This window comes from Diuraphis noxia, unplaced genomic scaffold (genome assembly GCF_037042655.1).
Source record: "Diuraphis noxia isolate RWA-SAM2 unplaced genomic scaffold, SU_Dnox_SAM2 contig0004, whole genome shotgun sequence".
In the NCBI taxonomy this organism is placed as follows: domain Eukaryota; kingdom Metazoa; phylum Arthropoda; class Insecta; order Hemiptera; family Aphididae; genus Diuraphis; species Diuraphis noxia.
Window position 1 is genome coordinate 56,633,140 of NW_028301714.1, and position 19,737 is coordinate 56,652,876.

The 19,737-nt window shown below is 28.1% G+C and overlaps 2 protein-coding genes and 1 long non-coding RNA gene across 9 annotated transcripts in view; all 3 read right to left on the reverse strand.

The window, feature by feature from the left end:
• Nucleotides 1-921: 921 nt before the first annotated feature.
• Nucleotides 922-8,482, reverse strand: LOC107172063 (uncharacterized). Its single transcript, XM_089227387.1, has 7 exons — nt 8,249-8,482; nt 8,001-8,116; nt 6,610-6,849; nt 5,174-5,413; nt 3,909-4,187; nt 2,121-2,198; nt 922-1,303 (listed from the first exon to the last, which is right to left on the reverse strand). The coding sequence occupies exons 1-7, from the start codon at nt 8,282-8,284 to the stop codon at nt 1,087-1,089; spliced, it is 1,206 nt and encodes a 401-aa protein (XP_089083513.1). The 5' UTR covers nt 8,285-8,482; the 3' UTR covers nt 922-1,086.
• Nucleotides 8,483-11,141: 2,659 nt separating this feature from the next.
• The window catches only part of LOC107172062 (uncharacterized), a 49,044-nt gene continuing 40,448 nt past the window's right edge, over nt 11,142-19,737 (reverse strand). For 3 of the 7 annotated variants that reach the window (XM_089225529.1, XM_089225533.1, XM_089225530.1), the window contains exons 2-11: nt 17,994-18,123; nt 15,195-17,039; nt 15,014-15,130; nt 12,629-12,702; nt 12,443-12,556; nt 12,305-12,376; nt 12,019-12,192; nt 11,843-11,947; nt 11,598-11,782; nt 11,142-11,528 (exon numbers count right to left, since the gene is read on the reverse strand). In XM_089225529.1, coding sequence (XP_089081655.1) covers nt 11,453-11,528; nt 11,598-11,782; nt 11,843-11,947; nt 12,019-12,192; nt 12,305-12,376; nt 12,443-12,556; nt 12,629-12,702; nt 15,014-15,130; nt 15,195-17,039; nt 17,994-18,123 — 2,892 coding nt within the window. In that variant the 3' untranslated portion in view covers nt 11,142-11,452. Of the gene's footprint in view, nt 11,529-11,597; nt 11,783-11,842; nt 11,948-12,018; nt 12,204-12,304; nt 12,377-12,442; nt 12,557-12,628; nt 12,703-15,013; nt 15,131-15,194; nt 17,040-17,975; nt 18,124-18,292; nt 18,711-19,737 lie in introns of those variants that run through there. The other 4 variants (XM_089225531.1, XM_089225532.1, XM_089225534.1 and 1 more) reach the window with 4 other exon arrangements.
• LOC149056226 (uncharacterized) lies at nt 13,259-15,005 on the reverse strand. Its single transcript, XR_016191376.1, has 2 exons — nt 14,174-15,005; nt 13,259-14,133 (listed from the first exon to the last, which is right to left on the reverse strand). It is a non-coding gene; the product is annotated as an uncharacterized LOC149056226 (long non-coding RNA).

Here is a 19,737-nt window from a genome sequence, read left to right on the forward strand (position 1 = left end):
CGACCCCGGACCAACGCATTCCACCACAACCATCTCTTCTTGTACATGTAATCGGACTGGCGGGAAAGACGACAGTCCCATACGCCATAATCTGAGTATTGTAACTTGCATTATTATATACCATAAAATTGTTATAATTAGGCTATCGGGAGTCGGGACTATCGACAGTGCTAATCTTCTGGTCAAGCTTTATAAGCCGGAATCGAGCTGGACGAAAGTCCATGTAAATAGTTATTGAATGAGTTGACACCTAGAGATATTTTTGAATAAAGAAAGCGTAATGTAATAAGTTCTCTTCTATTTGAATTTTTTATTTCTATAAGGCGGAGACACTCCTACACCGGTTTACCTATAATATTAAGCCAAATAATGAAATAAAACAATTATTGTTTCTCTCAAGGTGAACTGAAGTAAACAGTAATATTATGCAGTGATGTAAATATGAAAATTCGACCAACATGCAAATACCAAAACCGGCAAAACCTAGGTATGTAAAAAAAAATACTCACTATTCTGGAAGGCTGCGCCTTTTGTTTGGTATCCAAAACCGACACAAAGGCCTTATGGGCTCTCAACATTAGAGTCCAAATGGAGCCGAATCCCCTATTTAAGCCACTGAGTATTTACTCTATTCAGAATACAAATAAGATAATTCTACGGCAAATTTCTGCGCATGGACGTAGCTTTGTTCCAAAACATTGACATTGCGCTCGACTCGTGGTAGAGGAAGTGTCTGACCTTCGAAGGCAAAACTTGTCGCCGTAAAGATAACTTCTTATTCTGAATAGGCTATATAGTGTATAGGGTATATAGATATATGGAATAACTAATACCTAATGACTATAATAATAGCTAGGTAAAGGACATTTTAATAAAATTCACTATATATGTATACAGCATCGTACAGGATTATACGTCCACTGAGTTTTTATAATATTCTATATTTTTAATGTATTTTTGTCTTTATTTAAAAATAATACAACAATCCTGTGCGGCTGTGCCTACCAAAATACATTACTATATGACAATGGATAAAACTATCGCTGTATCTATTATGTGTAACGTATATACTACTTAGACTAGTTCCTATCTGCGATTATTGAATAAATCCAAAATAGTGTCGAATCTTTTGGATTCCATTTCCAATATTTTCTGTTGTACTTGTTTTTTTGATTTTTCTAATTGTTCATTATAATTTATCGTCGTCGTTTCCATCATGTGTCGTTGTTGTTCCCATTGATTGGAATCATCAAATGGGCCCAACGTTTTGGTCGTCGTGGTATTCTCTTCATTGTTCTTGCGACTATACGATATAAATATAATATAAATTAATATTATACAATATCAGAATAATATAACGCATACTCGTAAATATAGATAATAGTTAATATAAAAACAGAAAAGGAAACTGCATGTGTGTACTATTCACTATAGTTCATAAATAATAATAATCGTGAACATGACCGGTGACAAGAAATTGAGAATTATTTGAACCTTAACTAATCAAAATCAATAGACATTGATTCATCACAAATATGTTAAACCTGGTCGAAAAAAATTCCTTTTTTATATCTACTATCAATCGATTAAAATTCTAAAAATTCTATTTAAAAAAGCGGGAAAAGTGGGTATCGTTCTGCTATATAGCAGATATATGGTGAGTAGGTAACTATAATGGATGTGTTAAATTTGAATGCAATGACAGGTTGCAACGTAAATACGTGATACCAAAACGTAACGTCCAATTAGAATGCGATTTGATCGACGAGACACAACATATGATGTAGCTGTGAATCTGGGCTTTAGTCTGCAAACGTCCCTTTGTGTATTTTATATTGATATTATATTGTGCGCATTACAGAGCTATACATTATAATGTTACAGATAGGGGGTGTAGCGGCCGGGTGGATTAAGGCGTCGGTTGTGACGCGCACCGTCGCCAATTTGAATCCCGGCCATGGGCGGCATCGCTTTAACCGGATAGTTCACGCTTGTCTGGAAAGTGAGACCGCCCCCCCCCCCCCCCACCCGGGCATGGCAGAAACCTATGGGTGCCCATTCGAAATTCTGCCAAAACATTCTGTTACAAATATAGGTAGGCACTTAATAATAAAACTCACAGATTTGATATTTTTTTGCCATAGACACATGTGTAATTTTTATTGGTAGGTCTAATCCATTCCGCAGGCTTATAATACCTATAACATAAACGTTTACAAGATTATTAAAATTAATTATCTCCTTCAGCTTGTAATAGTGTAGACACAACTAGTAACTACACAATACAGCATTTCAGCCTAACGGCCGTATGATGCAATTGCCAATTTATTGTTAAAAATTAGACTTAATCTATCTTAATCTTTGAGCTGTAATAGTTTTAAACTAAAAGCGTTTTAAATGTTTTAATAATAATAAAAATATGTTATATTTCTTTAAATAATATGTTTACAACGGTATACAGCAGGGGTCACCAAATGGCGAATGCATTTTAACCGGCCCGCAAACTGAGAGAAAAAGCCAATAATTTAATTATATTTTCAATTAGTTTTAGTTAAACAATTAGTAAGTGTATATTTTAGATTCTGAGCGGAGCGATGAATGCATTGATTTTACCATGATGTGTGTTTTGTTTTTTGTTTTTTTTTGTGTCTGTAATCACGTTTTGGGGCAGTAAAAATGCTTCGATTTTTTACTTCAGTACCTCGTTCGATCAGAAAGAGAATCTAGTTGGTACTTTGGGGGGTCAAAAGTAAAAATTCTTAATATTTTTCTAAATAATCGAGAAAAACAAACTAAAAATTAAGGGAAAAACGGGAAATTTTACGCATTCTCATTTTTCGATTTTGGTTTTTGATGTAACATTTTTTTTAAATTTAGTAACCTTTTAGTAACTAATTGTAACCGGCATCAAACAATTTATAATCTAACTGCAGTTTCCGAAAAACCTCAATTTGTATTTTAGGGAAACAATATTTTATTAACATTAGATATTTAATAGGTACACAACGTTTCGATAATATTCCATTTATATTTTTTTTCAAACATAATATTTTAAGATGTTTGATGAAAAAATAAATATCTTTGATACACGACGAAAATACAAATTTAAATATTTTTAATTTTCTATAATGGATAAATTATAATTCCTTTAAAATGGATTTTATAATAGTTCTCTATACCAAAATTCCTAAAAATTTCAGTGCTTTGAAAGTATGATACTCTTGAAATCGCTAAATAACGTCATGTTGATTTCATACAAAAAAAAAATAATTATATCTATATGTAAGGTTTTCAGAAACTGTAAGGTGACAAATTGTTTGATGTCGGTTACAATTAGTTACTAAAAGGTTACTAAATTTTGGGATAGGTCCAGATTCGATAGGAAAAAGTATATAATATGTATAGATTGATTTAATTTTTGTCGAAAACAATGTATTTATTATATTATTAACATAACAAAGAATATTTAAAAATAATTATATAAATTCGTCAAAATTCTATTTTCAGGTACAAAGTAAATAAGATATACAATGCAAAATCAATATAATCGTTCTTGTTATACACTCAAATTCTATTTCAATTTCTAAAGTAAAAATGTAATTTATTTTAAATGCAAACCTAAAGGTAAGAGCAAGCGATGAGACCATCAACAAGTTAAAATTAATTAAAGCCATTAAAGGAACTCAATAGGTATAGAACTTTTATTTTTTTATTATTATTACATTAAGGTACCCCTAGCTTACGCTACGGTATAGAATTAAGAGACTTTCTCTACTATAAACTTAATTTAAATAGTTAAAAATAGTCAACTTATTACTCTACCTTGCTGGAGGTTATGGTTTTTAATAATTAATTAGCCAATCACTAATAAATTATAATAATATTTTTATAGATTGTCAATTATATACCTTGTAGGTAGTTCCCTATTAGCCAAAATAGACGAAATGGGGTCCAGAAATGGAAACTTTTTCTGTTTATTTCTCATAGTAACAACCGTAATATCGAATATCTTAGGTTTTGTCAGAATCCGCTCGGTGAAACTGTAATTTTTATGTGACAGATTGTAACCATTTTTCGGTGTTGTCTGATTTGGCGAATTGTCAGTCACGTTCTCTGTAGAGTGTTTCGGAGTTGTTGTCGGTCCGTTTTTCTGAATCGTAATGGGAGTTGTACTTGGTGATTGTGTCCTAATATACAAATATGATCATTGATCACGTGTTATATACTTAAATCCATTAACATAACAATATATTATATGTCTTTACAAAAATTCACTGAAAAAAAAAATAAAAGACAAAATTCAAATGTAAGAAGGTCCCTCCCTCTAATATATTTACATCATCCTCTAATATATTGTGTTATATATAATATATAGGGTCAAAAAAAATGTTTACTTCATTAATGCAAAAAAGACTATAGAACACATTTTATAATACATCATTATAAATTATAATAATACTTCTGTTTCATCCTCAATCCATTACCAACATCACACATTTCATCACAGCCGCCAATCTGCTAACCAAAATTTAATATAATTTAGATATAGATACAATTCATGTAATTTTTTTCTTTTTATATACATATACGAGTATGTCTCACTATAAACCCAATGGCCCATGTTTCCGAGGGTATCATTAATAAAAAAATAAAAATAATTCTGTTTCCCAAATTTGACTATCCTCGATATTCATAAAGATGTTGTACATTTATTTAAGAACTATTGAGATGTTGGAATTATGTATTTAACCTGCCAAACAATTTTAATTTTTGTATTGAAATGAGCATAATTTTATGATACGTAATAATAAATGTTGATAAATTCAAAATGTTTATAAGTTACTAATAAAATTTACAGATTTAATACAGAAGTGTTGGAGAAATTGTATTCAAATTTAAAATTAGATTAAATCGTAACCATTGGGTTAGATTCATCGAGTGAAAAATAAAATAACATCATCGTGAATATAAACTTAAATCTTTCCATATTATTGAATTAACTTAATGAGTCAAAAATATGAATTAACTTTCCTAGCCTCGCATGCAAAAAGTTGTGGATTGCAATAATTATAAATTTGAGAAAAATTTAATATTTTGTTACCTATTTATAAATTAATAAAAAAATAATAAGTTACAATAAATTGTATTATTATTTGTGATCGATATTATATACCTCGTAGACGATTCCCCAAGTTTTGTCTGATTGTAGTCGTTCGTCGAAGTCGGCTCAGTGGAACTACTGTATTCCTTGTTAGTCGATTTTGGCGAATTGACGATAACGTTCTCCGTGGTTTTACCGTCGGCATCGTCAGCTACCATAGTGTAGTTCAAATCCGTGCCAGACGGCGTACCCGAAATCGTTGTCGTATCGTACACCCCATTCGCGTTAGTAGTTGTTGTTATTTCGTTTGTCCTATAATAAGCAAATATTATTGCTTGTATTGGCATAACTCGCGCAGCAACTATTTTTCATTTTTAGTCGTAAGTCCCCTACTAATTTTATTTAAATTATATTTAACAAAATAAAAATTAAGGGAAAAACGGGAAATTTTACGCACAATCAGTTTTCGACAAAATCGATTTTGGTTTTTGATATAACTTTAAAACAAATGACCAAAGATACATGAAATTTTTAACTTGTTGTAGCACTGAAAACATGCATTTAAAATGTGATGTGAAACTTGACGCAGATTTTTCAAACCGTAGCTACAAAATAGGACAAGTGAATCGTGTCATAGGGTAGATGATAGGTCCCTCCCTCTAATATATTTACATCATCCTCTAATATATTGTGTTATATATAATATATAGGGTCACGAAAAATGTTTACTTCATTAATGCAAAAAAGACTATAAAACACATTTTATAATACATCATTATAAATTATAATAATACTTCTGTTTCATCCTCAATCCATTACCAACATCACACATTTCATCACAGCCGCCAATCTGCTAACCAAAATTTAATATAATTTAGATATAGATACAATTCATGTAATTTTTTTCTTTTTATATACATATACGAGTATGTCTCACTATAAACCCAATGGCCCATGTTTCCGAGGGTATCATTAATAAAAAAATAAAAATAATTCTGTTTCCCAAATTTGACTATCCTCGATATTCATAAAGATGTTGTACATTTATTTAAGAACTATTGAGATGTTGGAATTATGTATTTAACCTGCCAAACAATTTTAATTTTTGTATTGAAATGAGCATAATTTTATGATACGTAATAATAAATGTTGATAAATTCAAAATGTTTATAAGTTACTAATAAAATTTACAGATTTAATACAGAAGTGTTGGAGAAATTGTATTCAAATTTAAAATTAGATTAAATCGTAACCATTGGGTTAGATTCATCGAGTGAAAAATAAAATAACATCATCGTGAATATAAACTTAAATCTTTCCATATTATTGAATTAACTTAATGAGTCAAAAATATGAATTAACTTTCCTAGCCTCGCATGCAAAAAGTTGTGGATTGCAATAATTATAAATTTGAGAAAAATTTAATATTTTGTTACCTATTTATAAATTAATAAAAAAATAATAAGTTACAATAAATTGTATTATTATTTGTGATCGATATTATATACCTCGTAGACGATTCCCCAAGTTTTGTCTGATTGTAGTCGTTCGTCGAAGTCGGCTCAGTGGAACTACTGTATTCCTTGTTAGTCGATTTTGGCGAATTGACGATAACGTTCTCCGTGGTTTTACCGTCGGCATCGTCAGCTACCATAGTGTAGTTCAAATCCGTGCCAGACGGCGTACTTGAAATCGTTGTCGTATCGTACACCCCATTCGCGTTAGTAGTTGTTGTTATTTCGTTTGTCCTATAATATGCAAATATTTTATGCACAATCAGTTTTCGACAAAATCGATTTTGTTTTTTGAATGTTTATATAAGTATATTCTATCCACCATGCAATTTTCAAACATTTTGACTTAAGTTGAACTATTCATAGATATTTGCAATTTTCGGTCATGTGGATCATTATTTGTTTTTTGAAAATTTATTTTGATAACAATTTATTTGTTAGGCAGAAAAGCCTAATACAAGTCTCCTAACATATTTTTACAAAAATTAATTTTTTTTTAATTTTTTTATGCCATTATAAATGTCTACTGAATAAAAGTCTTATTTGGAGATATCTTGCTGTAGCTTTCAGCCCTTTCAGGTGTATAATTTTAACACTTTATAATATATATATATATATATAATTTAAATACTCGTATTTTATTTATGACATCATATTTGTAACAGAATTCGAAACTTTTCAAAGTTATTACAAAAATTCGAATATAATAAATGGAGATCCAACAAATCGTGGGATCTTTCCAACAACGTCCAACAAACCGTCAACAACAGTGTAGGATGGGTTTTATTGTGTTTGATTTAGTGCGTTGGCCGTTGATGAAAATTTGGCGATGGTTTTGGAAAATTGAACATGACTTTTTTTTTACAGTCCAAAAAATTTTAAAAACTATCCAACAATGTCTAACAAAATTGTTGGATAGGTTTAATTGAAATCTGTTACTTGAGTGCCGCCAAGTTCACGGACGTATACAGGGTGATTCTTTTATCAGACAAAACTCATATTATGTTGTGTATGTGTTGATACCACCTAGCATACAACTATAACACACAAACACCACTCAAAACCAGCCAACTTTGGGTGGCTATATCTTGTAAACGGACTAACAGAAAATGAAAATTTAAACGTGAAAATTCATTAAAAATCAGCCTTTTTAGTTTATGAAATTTTAAGTATAGGTTGTCATTTGAAAACCAAAAGTTGATACCTGATAAATATAAGGGTGAAAATATTAAAAAAATATATAGTTCTAGAACAAGATAGATCTGAAATTTTGAATAAAAAAAATTCGAAAAAAGTCAATAGCTTTTGGATTAATGAGTGTTGTTTGATAAAAGAATCACCCTGTGTATATTAGGTATGTGTAGGAGTAATGAATTTCTACTCACCTTTGCCAATCTGTTGTAGATTCCTCTGATTCGAATACGAGGATCTTTGTCGTATAGGTGGTTCTGGCAGTCGACACTAAAGTGTGTACGATTAATGCGCAAAACAACATACATATCTACAATTAATTAATTATTAGGTTGATTTATTATTTAGATTATTTAGTTTTTTTTATTGGATTATCGAGAATCGGCTGTATTATACGATGTATGACTGTATGAGTTCTCTCGTCATAGCAAAAATATCTCACATCATAAGACGCAGTCGACGTTTTCATTTTGACCATCAAGCTTTAAATTCTCTGTAAGTGGGTATTTGACGTGTATAAGTATTATTTTATTTTGGATCGCGAATAAAGAAATAAGTATATTATGTTGAAATCGAATTGTATATTCATACACACGACGGTATCTAGCTTACTACATCGTTAACATCAATAACTATTATAACTTAGCGAGATTTATTCTTCAAGTTCGGATTCTTATTACTGATGATTGTGGTATTCAATAATGACAATAAATGTCGAATAATTATAACTATCGATAATAATACAATAATATAATTCAATTATAATTATGACGAGTTTTACTGATTGATTCCAAGAAAGAAAATACGTAATATATGACATAAAATATAATCGACATTTCATAAAACTATTGTAATATAGAAAATAATAATATTTTAAGATATGGGTATTAGGCCATAATTACTCGGCATTTAGGTGTACAATTCATTATTGTGTGGACAATAAAGCATTGATATTTAATTAAATATTGTATTATTTAATAATAAAATAATTTTAAACTTAGTATACTATTATAGTCTATAACTCTTTAGACTTTAAGCGTATTAGTTATTAGTTTATTACTAATTAAATAAATAATTTATTTTTATATTATTTCCGTTTCGCCCAGAGTAGTTTAGACCAATTTAATATTTAGTTTGCAATGATTATAATATTTGAGTATCATTTAGTGTTATCCAGAAATTTTAATAAAATTCGTGATATACCTACTGATATGTTTACACGTCGACGTGACATACCTAATATACGCAATACGATCAAATCTGATAATCTCTTTTGTTCATTACTTTTACAAGTTTTAAGTATGTAATTTGTTGTATGGGTTATGTACCTTTTATATTAGATAAGATCAGCTACGGTGATGATGTAGCGCATTCATAAATTCGTAGGCATAATTTTTTCGGTGTGCTTACTGCGCTTTATAGATTTAAATTCGATAACGAATTAACGAGTAACGACTGGATTTCTTATCTGCTATCGATTTTATATATTATCATTTATAAAAGATATTTCTTTTGGATTTATTTTCTTAACTCAATTACCGTAATTTAATTACTATAGGTTTTATAACGTTCCCTAAAATATAATATTTGACTGAACCATTGCCAACTTAATTTTAAATTGGTCTAAACTACTCTGAGCGAAACGGCAATCGTATAAAAAAAAATTTGGGCGAAACAGGGACGGTCATTTTTAGGCGAAACAGGCTACGCCCGATAGAATATATTGCGACATTTAAACATTTTAAACATGGTTCTTCATTGTTCCCAAATAATTGGCGGAAACATCTTTTCACAAAAATAAATTTTAGAGTCAACAGGAATCATACCTTTTTTGTTTTGGCGGAAAAAGCTATGCATAAATCAGGGTACCGGTTTTTTGGCGGAAACGGGACTGGCCCAAATAGTATAGGTGCCTATTATAATGGGCCACACGCCCACACCAAACACGGGGAACAGAAAAAAAAGTCTCGGGGCAAAAAAGTCCCGGTGGAAAAAAACTAATAAAGTTTATAAAACTTGGAACATTTTACTGTCCACAAGATTTTTTAAAAGCTATAGCCCAAAATATTGTTACAACGATAATAATTTATACAATGGTTTTTTTTTTATAAATACATGATGTTTTTTTTTTATTTTGTAAAAATATTCCTGACAAGTTATTCGAGTTAATGATATATGTATGAAATATATTATTTTTCAATAATAATATTATTGACTACAATTCAGTGACATATTTTTATTTATAATATAATTGTATTATTTATTATTTCTTTAAATATATCTTTTGTGTTAATTGGCTATTATATTGTTACATAATAATTAGCTATTGTCTTTATAAAACTGACTTTTTTCACCAGACATTTTTTACCTTTTTTCTTACCGTCAGCAAACACATAACTTATCATAAATGTATGTATAATACATCCAAAAATATTTTTAATTTAGTTTAGATAATATACCAATATATGCGACATGTGTTCTGTACTGTTGTCTAATGCGGTGTAACAAGTGTCAAAAAATAAAACGTAATTAGCTTTCTTGCTTATTATTGAGATGGAACGTGGATATCTCTGTGTGGCTGGGATTATGTTTTAGCCTACACATTTGAAGTATGAATCCAAGATATGGAGATCAGGATTTAATGTCTGTTCACACAAGCTGAATTTCTCTCCTTGAGACGTTAATGTGCTAGTGTTATGCAAATATCATGGCATACATATATTTTTTTAAAGTGTGTAGTTTTTATTATTTTTCATAATATTAGTAATCAAAATTTTCTTTTTCATTGCTATTTTTTTTATTTACTATATAATTATTTTTGATAAAATATTGGCTTAGTTATTTATGTAAGTGTTGTTTTCAGTAAAAAAAATTTCCAAAATTTTATATGATCCCTACAAAATATTGAAATTTATAAATCTTCGTTGATCCCATACAAATAAGTAATAACAAAAAAAATATTTTCAACATATTACAAAAATTGTATTACTTTTATAGTTATTATCTTTAAGTTTAATTATTAATAAATTCACTCAAATACTAAAAATAACAATGCTAAATTTAAATTTGCTATGTTACACTTTCGTAAGACAGAGGAACATACAACGTCCTCTTCAGTAAATAGTTGCAGTGGTGCCGAACACATATTTTTATGAGGCGATTTGCCCCTGTATTTAATTAGGATAACTTTATGATAGTTAAATTTACAATATAATTATGTGGGTAATGGATGGTGGGCTGTGGTAGTAACTTATTTTTATACTTTGCCGCTCCAAATGAAATATAAATCTGCCACTGAATAGTTGTGAAAAATAAATAAATTGTACAACTAAAAATAAAATCATTGTTATAAATTAATATATTTTAAGATAATAAATGTTAAATAAGATATATCAATAGCAAATATAATTTGTAACAAAAATACTTAGGTATAAAAATAAAAAAACAATAAACAGATAACATCCATGTTGTGGGCATAATTTACAACTATTGTCTATTAGGATATCAAATGAAACTATTCACTTAACTAGAGTAATCAACGATTAAAGTTAAAAAAGGTCAATGAAAAAAACTATAATTATGTATTTAAATACATGTAAGCAGTATCTAATTTAACATTAATAAATATACTGATCTAAACATACTTCTAAAATTCTGAACTGAGCAAAGAATTCTTTTTGATAATAACCATAACTGTCCCTGGTACTTCAGGTTCCAAGTACCTGAAAGAAAATTTTAACAAAATTGTATTGAATTCTATGATTAAATAATATTTAAAAATACCATCTTACATTAAACGTCTATCAAGAAGTCTTCTTACAACAACGGGTTTAATCCGAGCAATACCCTTAGGACTATGTTTTCCACGGCCTGTAATAATAGTAAGTTGTCTACCTCTATTTCCTCCATAATATTTTTTCAAATTTGATATATGATTATCCAAATAAATATCTAGTGCTAAAATAGCATCTGAAACCTTACAAAATATAACATTTAATACATTTTATTTATAAAAAATACATTGAACTAGCATTACTGTTAAATTGTGTAAATCTAAGGAAGTGGCATTTTCATTTTGTTTAACCATATCTACAAGAGCTTTGGTTTTAGCATGTTTTTCGTTTTGCTTAACAATGTCGGCCTATACAGTAAACATAATTAAATCAGGCCATTTATAACTTTCCAAAGATTAAGTTTAAGATGTGTAATTACTCTCTCTAAATAATGCGCAGTGACTGAAGGATGTTGTTTTGCACTTAAAGACTGGTTAGCTTTTTGCAAAAGCTGTTGTCTTTTGATTGAAAGTTCTTGAGCTTCTCTTATATAATCTTGATCATTATTGGATGCATTATGCCCTACCCTATTTACACAACTTCCTTCATTTTCCTACAACATTTCTACATTATATTTAACAGGAAAAATATAAAATATTTTAACATATGTGACTATATTAACATATTAAAACATAATTAGTTATTGAGTAATGAATGCTTATTACTTGAATAGTTGGAGTGTCTTGGTTTAACGAATGTTTAATTCCAGATGCCTCACTTAGAAATTCATTTGCTTCCTAGGGAAAATTTTAATTTTAAGATTTAAATTCATAACATATGTATTAAATAATTTACTTATTTACATGATATTTATAATTTTTAGCACGCAAAACATTTAGAACATGTGTGGAATTAATATGTTTAAATTTTTCCAACAACAATTTTTTTGTTAAAACTGCAGAAAATGTAAATTCTCCCTGTAAATACAAATTAAAATATCTTATTAATTGTGGCAAAATTAATGTCTTTTTTTTATTATTATATCTTACTATATAGGGATTTGAACTACTGGAAGAACATTCTTCTGTAGATTCTTCTTGTAGTTTTCTAGCCAAAGTTTCATCTAAAAATATCACAATTTAAAAAATACTAGTAATACTAACTTAATAATAAAAACAATGTTCTCTTTGCTAATACATCAAAAATAAATATTTGAATACTGGCTATTATATAAAATATATGCAAATATGCAATATCAATGATGATTTACAAATGATTCTAATATTTTATTACTATTATTTAACAATTCATTCTTACTAAAATATTAAGTAATAAGAAAATTGATCGTAAATGGTATAATATTCAGTATAGTACATTTGTATTACAACTAACAATAGTTTAATCAAATGTATTATGTCTAAAAGGAAACAGAATTTATGAAACTTATTAATTAATCTATTATTTAATAATATTAATATGATGGTATCATTAACAACTCTAGTTATTTTATTCAATTATATTCTTGTGTTTACATAACAAATGTGTTACTAATGAAATTTTTTTTTAAAAATATAGCATATGAAGAATAACCAAATTTTTAATGTTTATAAACAATACAAATATTTTAATAATTATCAAAATAATGATAAGCTAGATTTAGTAAAAGTAAAAGACAAAAGAGCAATAGGCACTAATATTATTTATTAATATATCAACACAAGAGATCTTTACTCTAATATTATTCACTATAATATAATCAATATATAGGTAAATGTTTTTAAATTTTAATAAATTAACACAATAATATGAATGCACTATAAAAATATTATTAATTACAATTAAAATAGATGAACATTTTACAGACAACACAATTTTAGAAAAAACATGTTATGGAAGGCCAGGAGAAATTTGAAGGCATTCTATCCCCAATAATATGGCATATATAATTCATAATTTCACAAATTATATGTTGTATACAGTGCCGCAACTAGTGGTGGGACTGGGGGTGCTCAGCATCAGTTATTTGTTGTGTTTTAAATTAAGTCCATTATTATTTATAATTTTTCAGCTAATTCAAATTGATATACCTATTACCTAGATAGTATACATACTACTAAGAATAATTAAAAACCATAATGGTTAATGTAGTTAAAGTTGAGTTGTTATTCAGTCTCACAATGTATTTTATTTTATTCATGTGCCAATGTCGAACATTAAAACTAAATTAAATCAACGACTATCAAGTAATTAATTATCCAAACAAGAACATTAATATTTTAATATACTATTATCATTTATCACCATGTATAAAGGCAAAACTACATTTATTAAAGGACCATGTATTAGAATACAAGTAAGCAAATCCCTAATTTCCACCAAGTTTACTTGAACTGTTACACTAATGCCAGCATTTAATATCCCTATGAACAGTAAACTGATTTTTTTTTTTAAATAACTCAGAATTAAAAATTAGCAGTCTATTAAAATGTATTATATGTTTTGTTATATAGAGGTGTCAGGTCATCCAATATGAATAAATTACAAAATTAACCACCTATTCCCAAAAAAAAAAAAATCAAATCCAAGTACGCCACTGACTGGCACTATGTATACAAATAAAGACTTCTTCATAAAATTAAAAAGGTTATTAGTTATTCCTATACTCAGTACTACAATAGAAATAACCTGTTCCAGATATTATACAAACTGACAGAAGCGTCTATTGCAGGGATAGCGAACCTATGTTAAGCTTATCACTCTGTGACATTCACGCATTATTTCACTGACACGCCAATTTAAATATAATTCATAATTTTTGTTTCAATTCCAAAAAAATGTCTGATAATTTGAAATTAATTTTAACTTCTTATTGTAATATATCGTAAAAAATCACAGATATCAGTATAGCATGTATTAAATTAAAATCTCTAAATTAAATTCCAAGCAGCTGGAAAAATGCAGCAACAGATTTCTCATTAAAAGCTAATTTTTGTAATTAAAAAAGTTATGTGTCTATATTAATATATAATAGTAAATAGTAAATGCTATTAAGTTTAAATATAACAAAGTATATATATACCTAACAACAAATAAAATCATGTTTCTATGTTTAATTCAATTATTTTTTAAGCAAAAAAAAGGCCTGAAAAGCTTCTGACACGTAAGGCAAATAAAATAAAACCAAACATTTTGATTTGATACGCAGTTATCAAAAGGTTCGCCATCTCTGGTCTATTGATTGGTGTTTCCCTCACTTTATGCCATTCAGTATTAGGGGGATGCATTGATCGAACATGTTTTGATCGGGGCGCAGATTACTTCTCTCGAGGCATGGAGTATAGAATATAATTAATACATTTTAATATAATTAACTACCTATGTAAATGTAAAAAAAAATTTAAACCATAAAAATATTTAAAATAAACAATGATTACCTTGTAAAATGGCATCTTGATTACAAACATCTAAAGGTGTATTTGCAATCAAATAATAATAAAGTTCTTCAGCCAATTTTTCAGGTAATTTCACTGGCATTAGTAATGTATTTTGATCTAGGACCAAAATTAGGTATTTAATAAAATTAACAATTTTTTATGGAAAATACACCATACTCACTAAAATTAGGAGAAAAATCGCCGAAATAATCACATAATTGAGCAAGAACACTTCTATCCATAACTAATTGAACAAAGTTTCCTGCATCATCTTTTTCAAACATAGGATCTTCTTCAACACTTTCAGAACTTTGAGAAATTAAATCAGTATTATCTATTGCATTTTGATTTTCTTTAAATTTTTTTATTTTTAAAACATGGTCAGAATACAACGAATCACCAAATGTAAATTTATTTTCAATATTTTTCCTTAAATCATCATTTAAATTAAATGTTCTCTCTACTTTTTTTCCAAGTTTTTTCTTTTTACAATCAGTTACTTCAGCGATTGTATTAACTGCTTTTGACAGTGAATTTGATGGAGAATTAAATAAATTATTATCTAGTTCATTATTTCGTTTCAAAAGTTCAATGGAGTCTTGACGTTGAACATTTTTAATACAATAATTTTCTTCGTACTCTATAAAACTACACAGTTGTTGCTTCGATATATTATGTCCGGACTCTACCAACATATCTACAATCCAGTCAATATTTCCTTCGCATTTATCAAATAATTCAATAATTAATGAAGAGATATTTTCTGGGAATCGTTGACAAAGTTTATTTAAGCTTAGTTTAGGTATCATTTCTTTAAGATCGTTAGTTATTGTTCCTTTATCTAATTTTCCACAAGGTAAATTCAAAATACTTAGATTTCCTTCGTTAATATTTCTGTTTCTTCCAAAAACAACATAGCTACTGTACTCTTCTTCAGGTATTTCATTTAGGACATCCATAAATAAAAAATCATTTTCAGATGTGTTAACAGCTTTATTGACATAATTTGAAGGATATACTACCGATAAATGAGATTCTTCATTCATATCAGGAATGTCTTGGGACAGGCTTTCATAATCATTGCCTTCAAAAATATCTTCTTCTTCTTCATATTTTTCTTGTGTTTTATTAATTGTAGGAATCAAAGAGTCATCTTCATCATTATTGTTAACAGGAGTAGATTTTTTTTTTTTACTTTTTACTTTTTTTTGTTTTTGTGACACACACAAATCTTTGAAATTGTCAATATTCTCTATTTGGGTTTCATAAGCTACATCTATTTGATTTATCAGATTGTCACAAAGCTGGAAAGTTTTAGCACTGTTTGATTGTATTGGTGGTTGGGTTTTCTTATTGTATTTTAATTTATATTTAGCTAACAGACTATCAACAGTGATATTACGATCATATCGACGAAGGAAAGAAATTATAGTATCATATTGTACTGAATGTACATTTTTCTTGAACAACTCCATACTATCCCATGCCCATTCTGTATTAGGTTCAACAATTTCAATCCAATATCCATTATTCACAGCAGTTTTAGCATATTTTTCCATTTCCCAAGCTTCACAATTTGTATTGTCAATAATAACTGGAGTAACTTCTAATTCAATGGCTGTTAGGAATTTTTGAAAAACCCAATTGTGGGCTTCCACTAATTTATTATAATTAAAATAATATTTTCCATTTTTTTTGTTAATAAAATATTCATCTGCGCTAAAAATAAAGTCATTAATATTAACATTCTTATAGCACAAATTCAAAATATTAGTTGCCAGATATGATTTTCCACTCCCTTGACATCCTCTCATTAATACTAAAACTTTGAAGCGTTTTGATACTAAATATAGTATTTTATTAATAGGTGTTTCAGTTTTGGATAAACGTTCCCAATTAATTTTTGGAATATTGGAAGTAGAAGCTGCGGCTGATTGATTTTTCTCGTCATTAGATAGTAAATGTAGATTTGGTTCAGGATCAGGAATCTTCGTTATTTCAATAAGATCACGATATGCCAATAACACTATTCAAAATTTAGGAAACAAAATCAAAAGATTATTTTATTTTAACATGATATCTTATAAATAATTATTGAGAACAATATCTATGATAAATGGGCTTTCAGTCCTTTACTCGGTCATTATAAAACAAAATTATGCCATATTGTTGGCAATGAATTAGAAACAATAATAAGATAAAAACTGATGAAATTCAATTTCAGGATAAACTAAATTGGTCTACCATTTTAAATTATTGAATTAAAAAGTAATAATAATAGTATGGTTAATTAAAAAAAGTTAATTTTTTAATACATAGGTAATTGGTAGCATGGGCGCAACTAGGGGGGTCTTGGGAGTGCTTAGCACTCCCAAAATCAAAATTAGCACTCCCAAATTTTCTGTACCGATTTTTTACATTATCGGTGACAGTAACACTTCTGATTTTAAAACAAGGGGGGGGGGGGTTCTCATATTGTGCTTTAGATTTTAGCACTCCCATAAATTTTACCCTAGTTGCGCCCATGATTGGTAGTATTTTAATATTAAAAAAAATTGATTAAATAAATATTATAAATTATAATATTTATATTCTATAATAACCCCTTATAGGCTAAGTTCAAATTTGAAAGCTTTATAGTGTAGACAACAAGAACCTTTCTACAGTTTTAACCCGAAGGCCAAGACCATAGATTATAAAAATAAAATAATGGATACAGAAAAATACACTGGGATTTTTCTGTCGCTGAAAAGTCTAGATTTCATCTATTTTTAGATATTTATGCAATTTGTATAACAGGTATAATGTTGAAACTTAAATGTAAATAAAGGTAAAGTATAGTACATAAATATTGAATTAAAAACCAATTTGATACACTATTAAATTAAGATGATGAAACTGTGAAAGTTACATTATTATACAATATAAGTATTTAGACATGATTTAAGCAAATTATAATTACTTGAAATTTATAGCTTACAATCATTATTTCTGCTTTCTATCACCATTTCAATAACATCATGATCAACGTGTCCAGTAAATAAATTCAGTAAATCTTCTTTTGTATTTAAACAACTCCAGCTCATGTTTTTTATTGAGTAATTTGTCATCTAAAAAATGAAAACCAAATACATATTTATAAATGTTTAACCTTTATATAAATTAATAAATTAAGAATAAGAATTAATGTTTAAATATAAATAGAATACGAATGTAATAACAAATGTCCACTACTCTGTATTAGAATAAAGTATTATAATATAAATCATTTTTTAGTACCGTTTATCAATTTGAAAGTTTTGATTTTTTTAATTGTCTATTAATAGTATTATTATTTATTTTATTAATCTTTAAACTCACAAATTATCTATAATATAATAAATAATTGAAAAAATTAATTACAATGGTCATACTTTAGTCTATGGTAAACTTTGTTCTTTTGATTGTTAAGTGTAGACTGAACTGCTGTACCTACTACCTAGCTGACTGTTGGCACACACTACATAGTTTTAAATTTTTAAATTTTTAATAATCAGACATAAGCCTTTGAGTCGACAAGAAAATATTTCGATTACTGATACAGTTATACCTAGCTGATAAGTGATAACCCGCAACACGTGTCAACATATTCAGTGCGCGCCCACAAAATACGCGCCTAAAGAGTAAAGACCATAGACTTATGTCTATGGTAAAGACTCAACTACCAGAGTACCAGACCCCAATAGAGAATCTTGGGAAATATGTACACGCACCACGATTTAAGATATATCTTAAATCGTGATACGCACATAAGTATAATCATAGAATATTAGTATAATATTGCTTAATGCATCAGCCATCAAGTGTTCTTATCAATCTGTTATAGCTTTAATTTTATTATTTATATCTTACATACTTACATGCTTAGATCATAATGTACGTATATGATCCAAGCTTACGTGTTATAATATGACATTACGACAAAACATATTTATTTTTTAATATTAAAAATATGTGAACGGCGGGCCCACCTCTTCGTCCTCTTTCCTCATAAGACCTTTCTTATTGACCTATATTATATTGTATCTACGTCAATTATATCGAATAATGTCAACATTGTTAGAAGGAGATACCCAATACCCGTGCCATGGACACCCGCGGACACGGCTTTAGCCTTTAGATGTTTAGATAGACAATCTTTATCTTATGCACGGTTGCACCACAGAATATGAAATATATTTCGTTGCACCGTGGACAAACGATCATTGAAAACAGTCCAATAGTAAATAAGCTAGATGGGGCCACATCTTATATTATGATTTTTAATATTATGATGTTAACCCATAGACCTTATACCATTATAGAGTATAAGGTCTATAATATGTTAACCATGATTTAAGATATACAAGTATTATAGTATAGTATTATCTTAAATCATGATGTTAACCGTGGTTTTGGTTTTTATTATATATTACGTAATATAGCCTAGCCATAATATAGGTCATGATCATAGACATAATAAGATAACAAAATAAGATATCTTATTATTCTATGGTCATGATATAGGTATAATTCTGTTTATCAACATTTTGTTGACAATTTTTATTGTTCTATGTAATTACATGCAAATGTAATACCTAAAAAAATATAATATTAAAATATAAAATTATTTTTACAAATAATAAAAGGTTCCAAATTTTAGCTCCAACCAAATAGTTCCAGATAAATATAATTAGGAAAAAAAA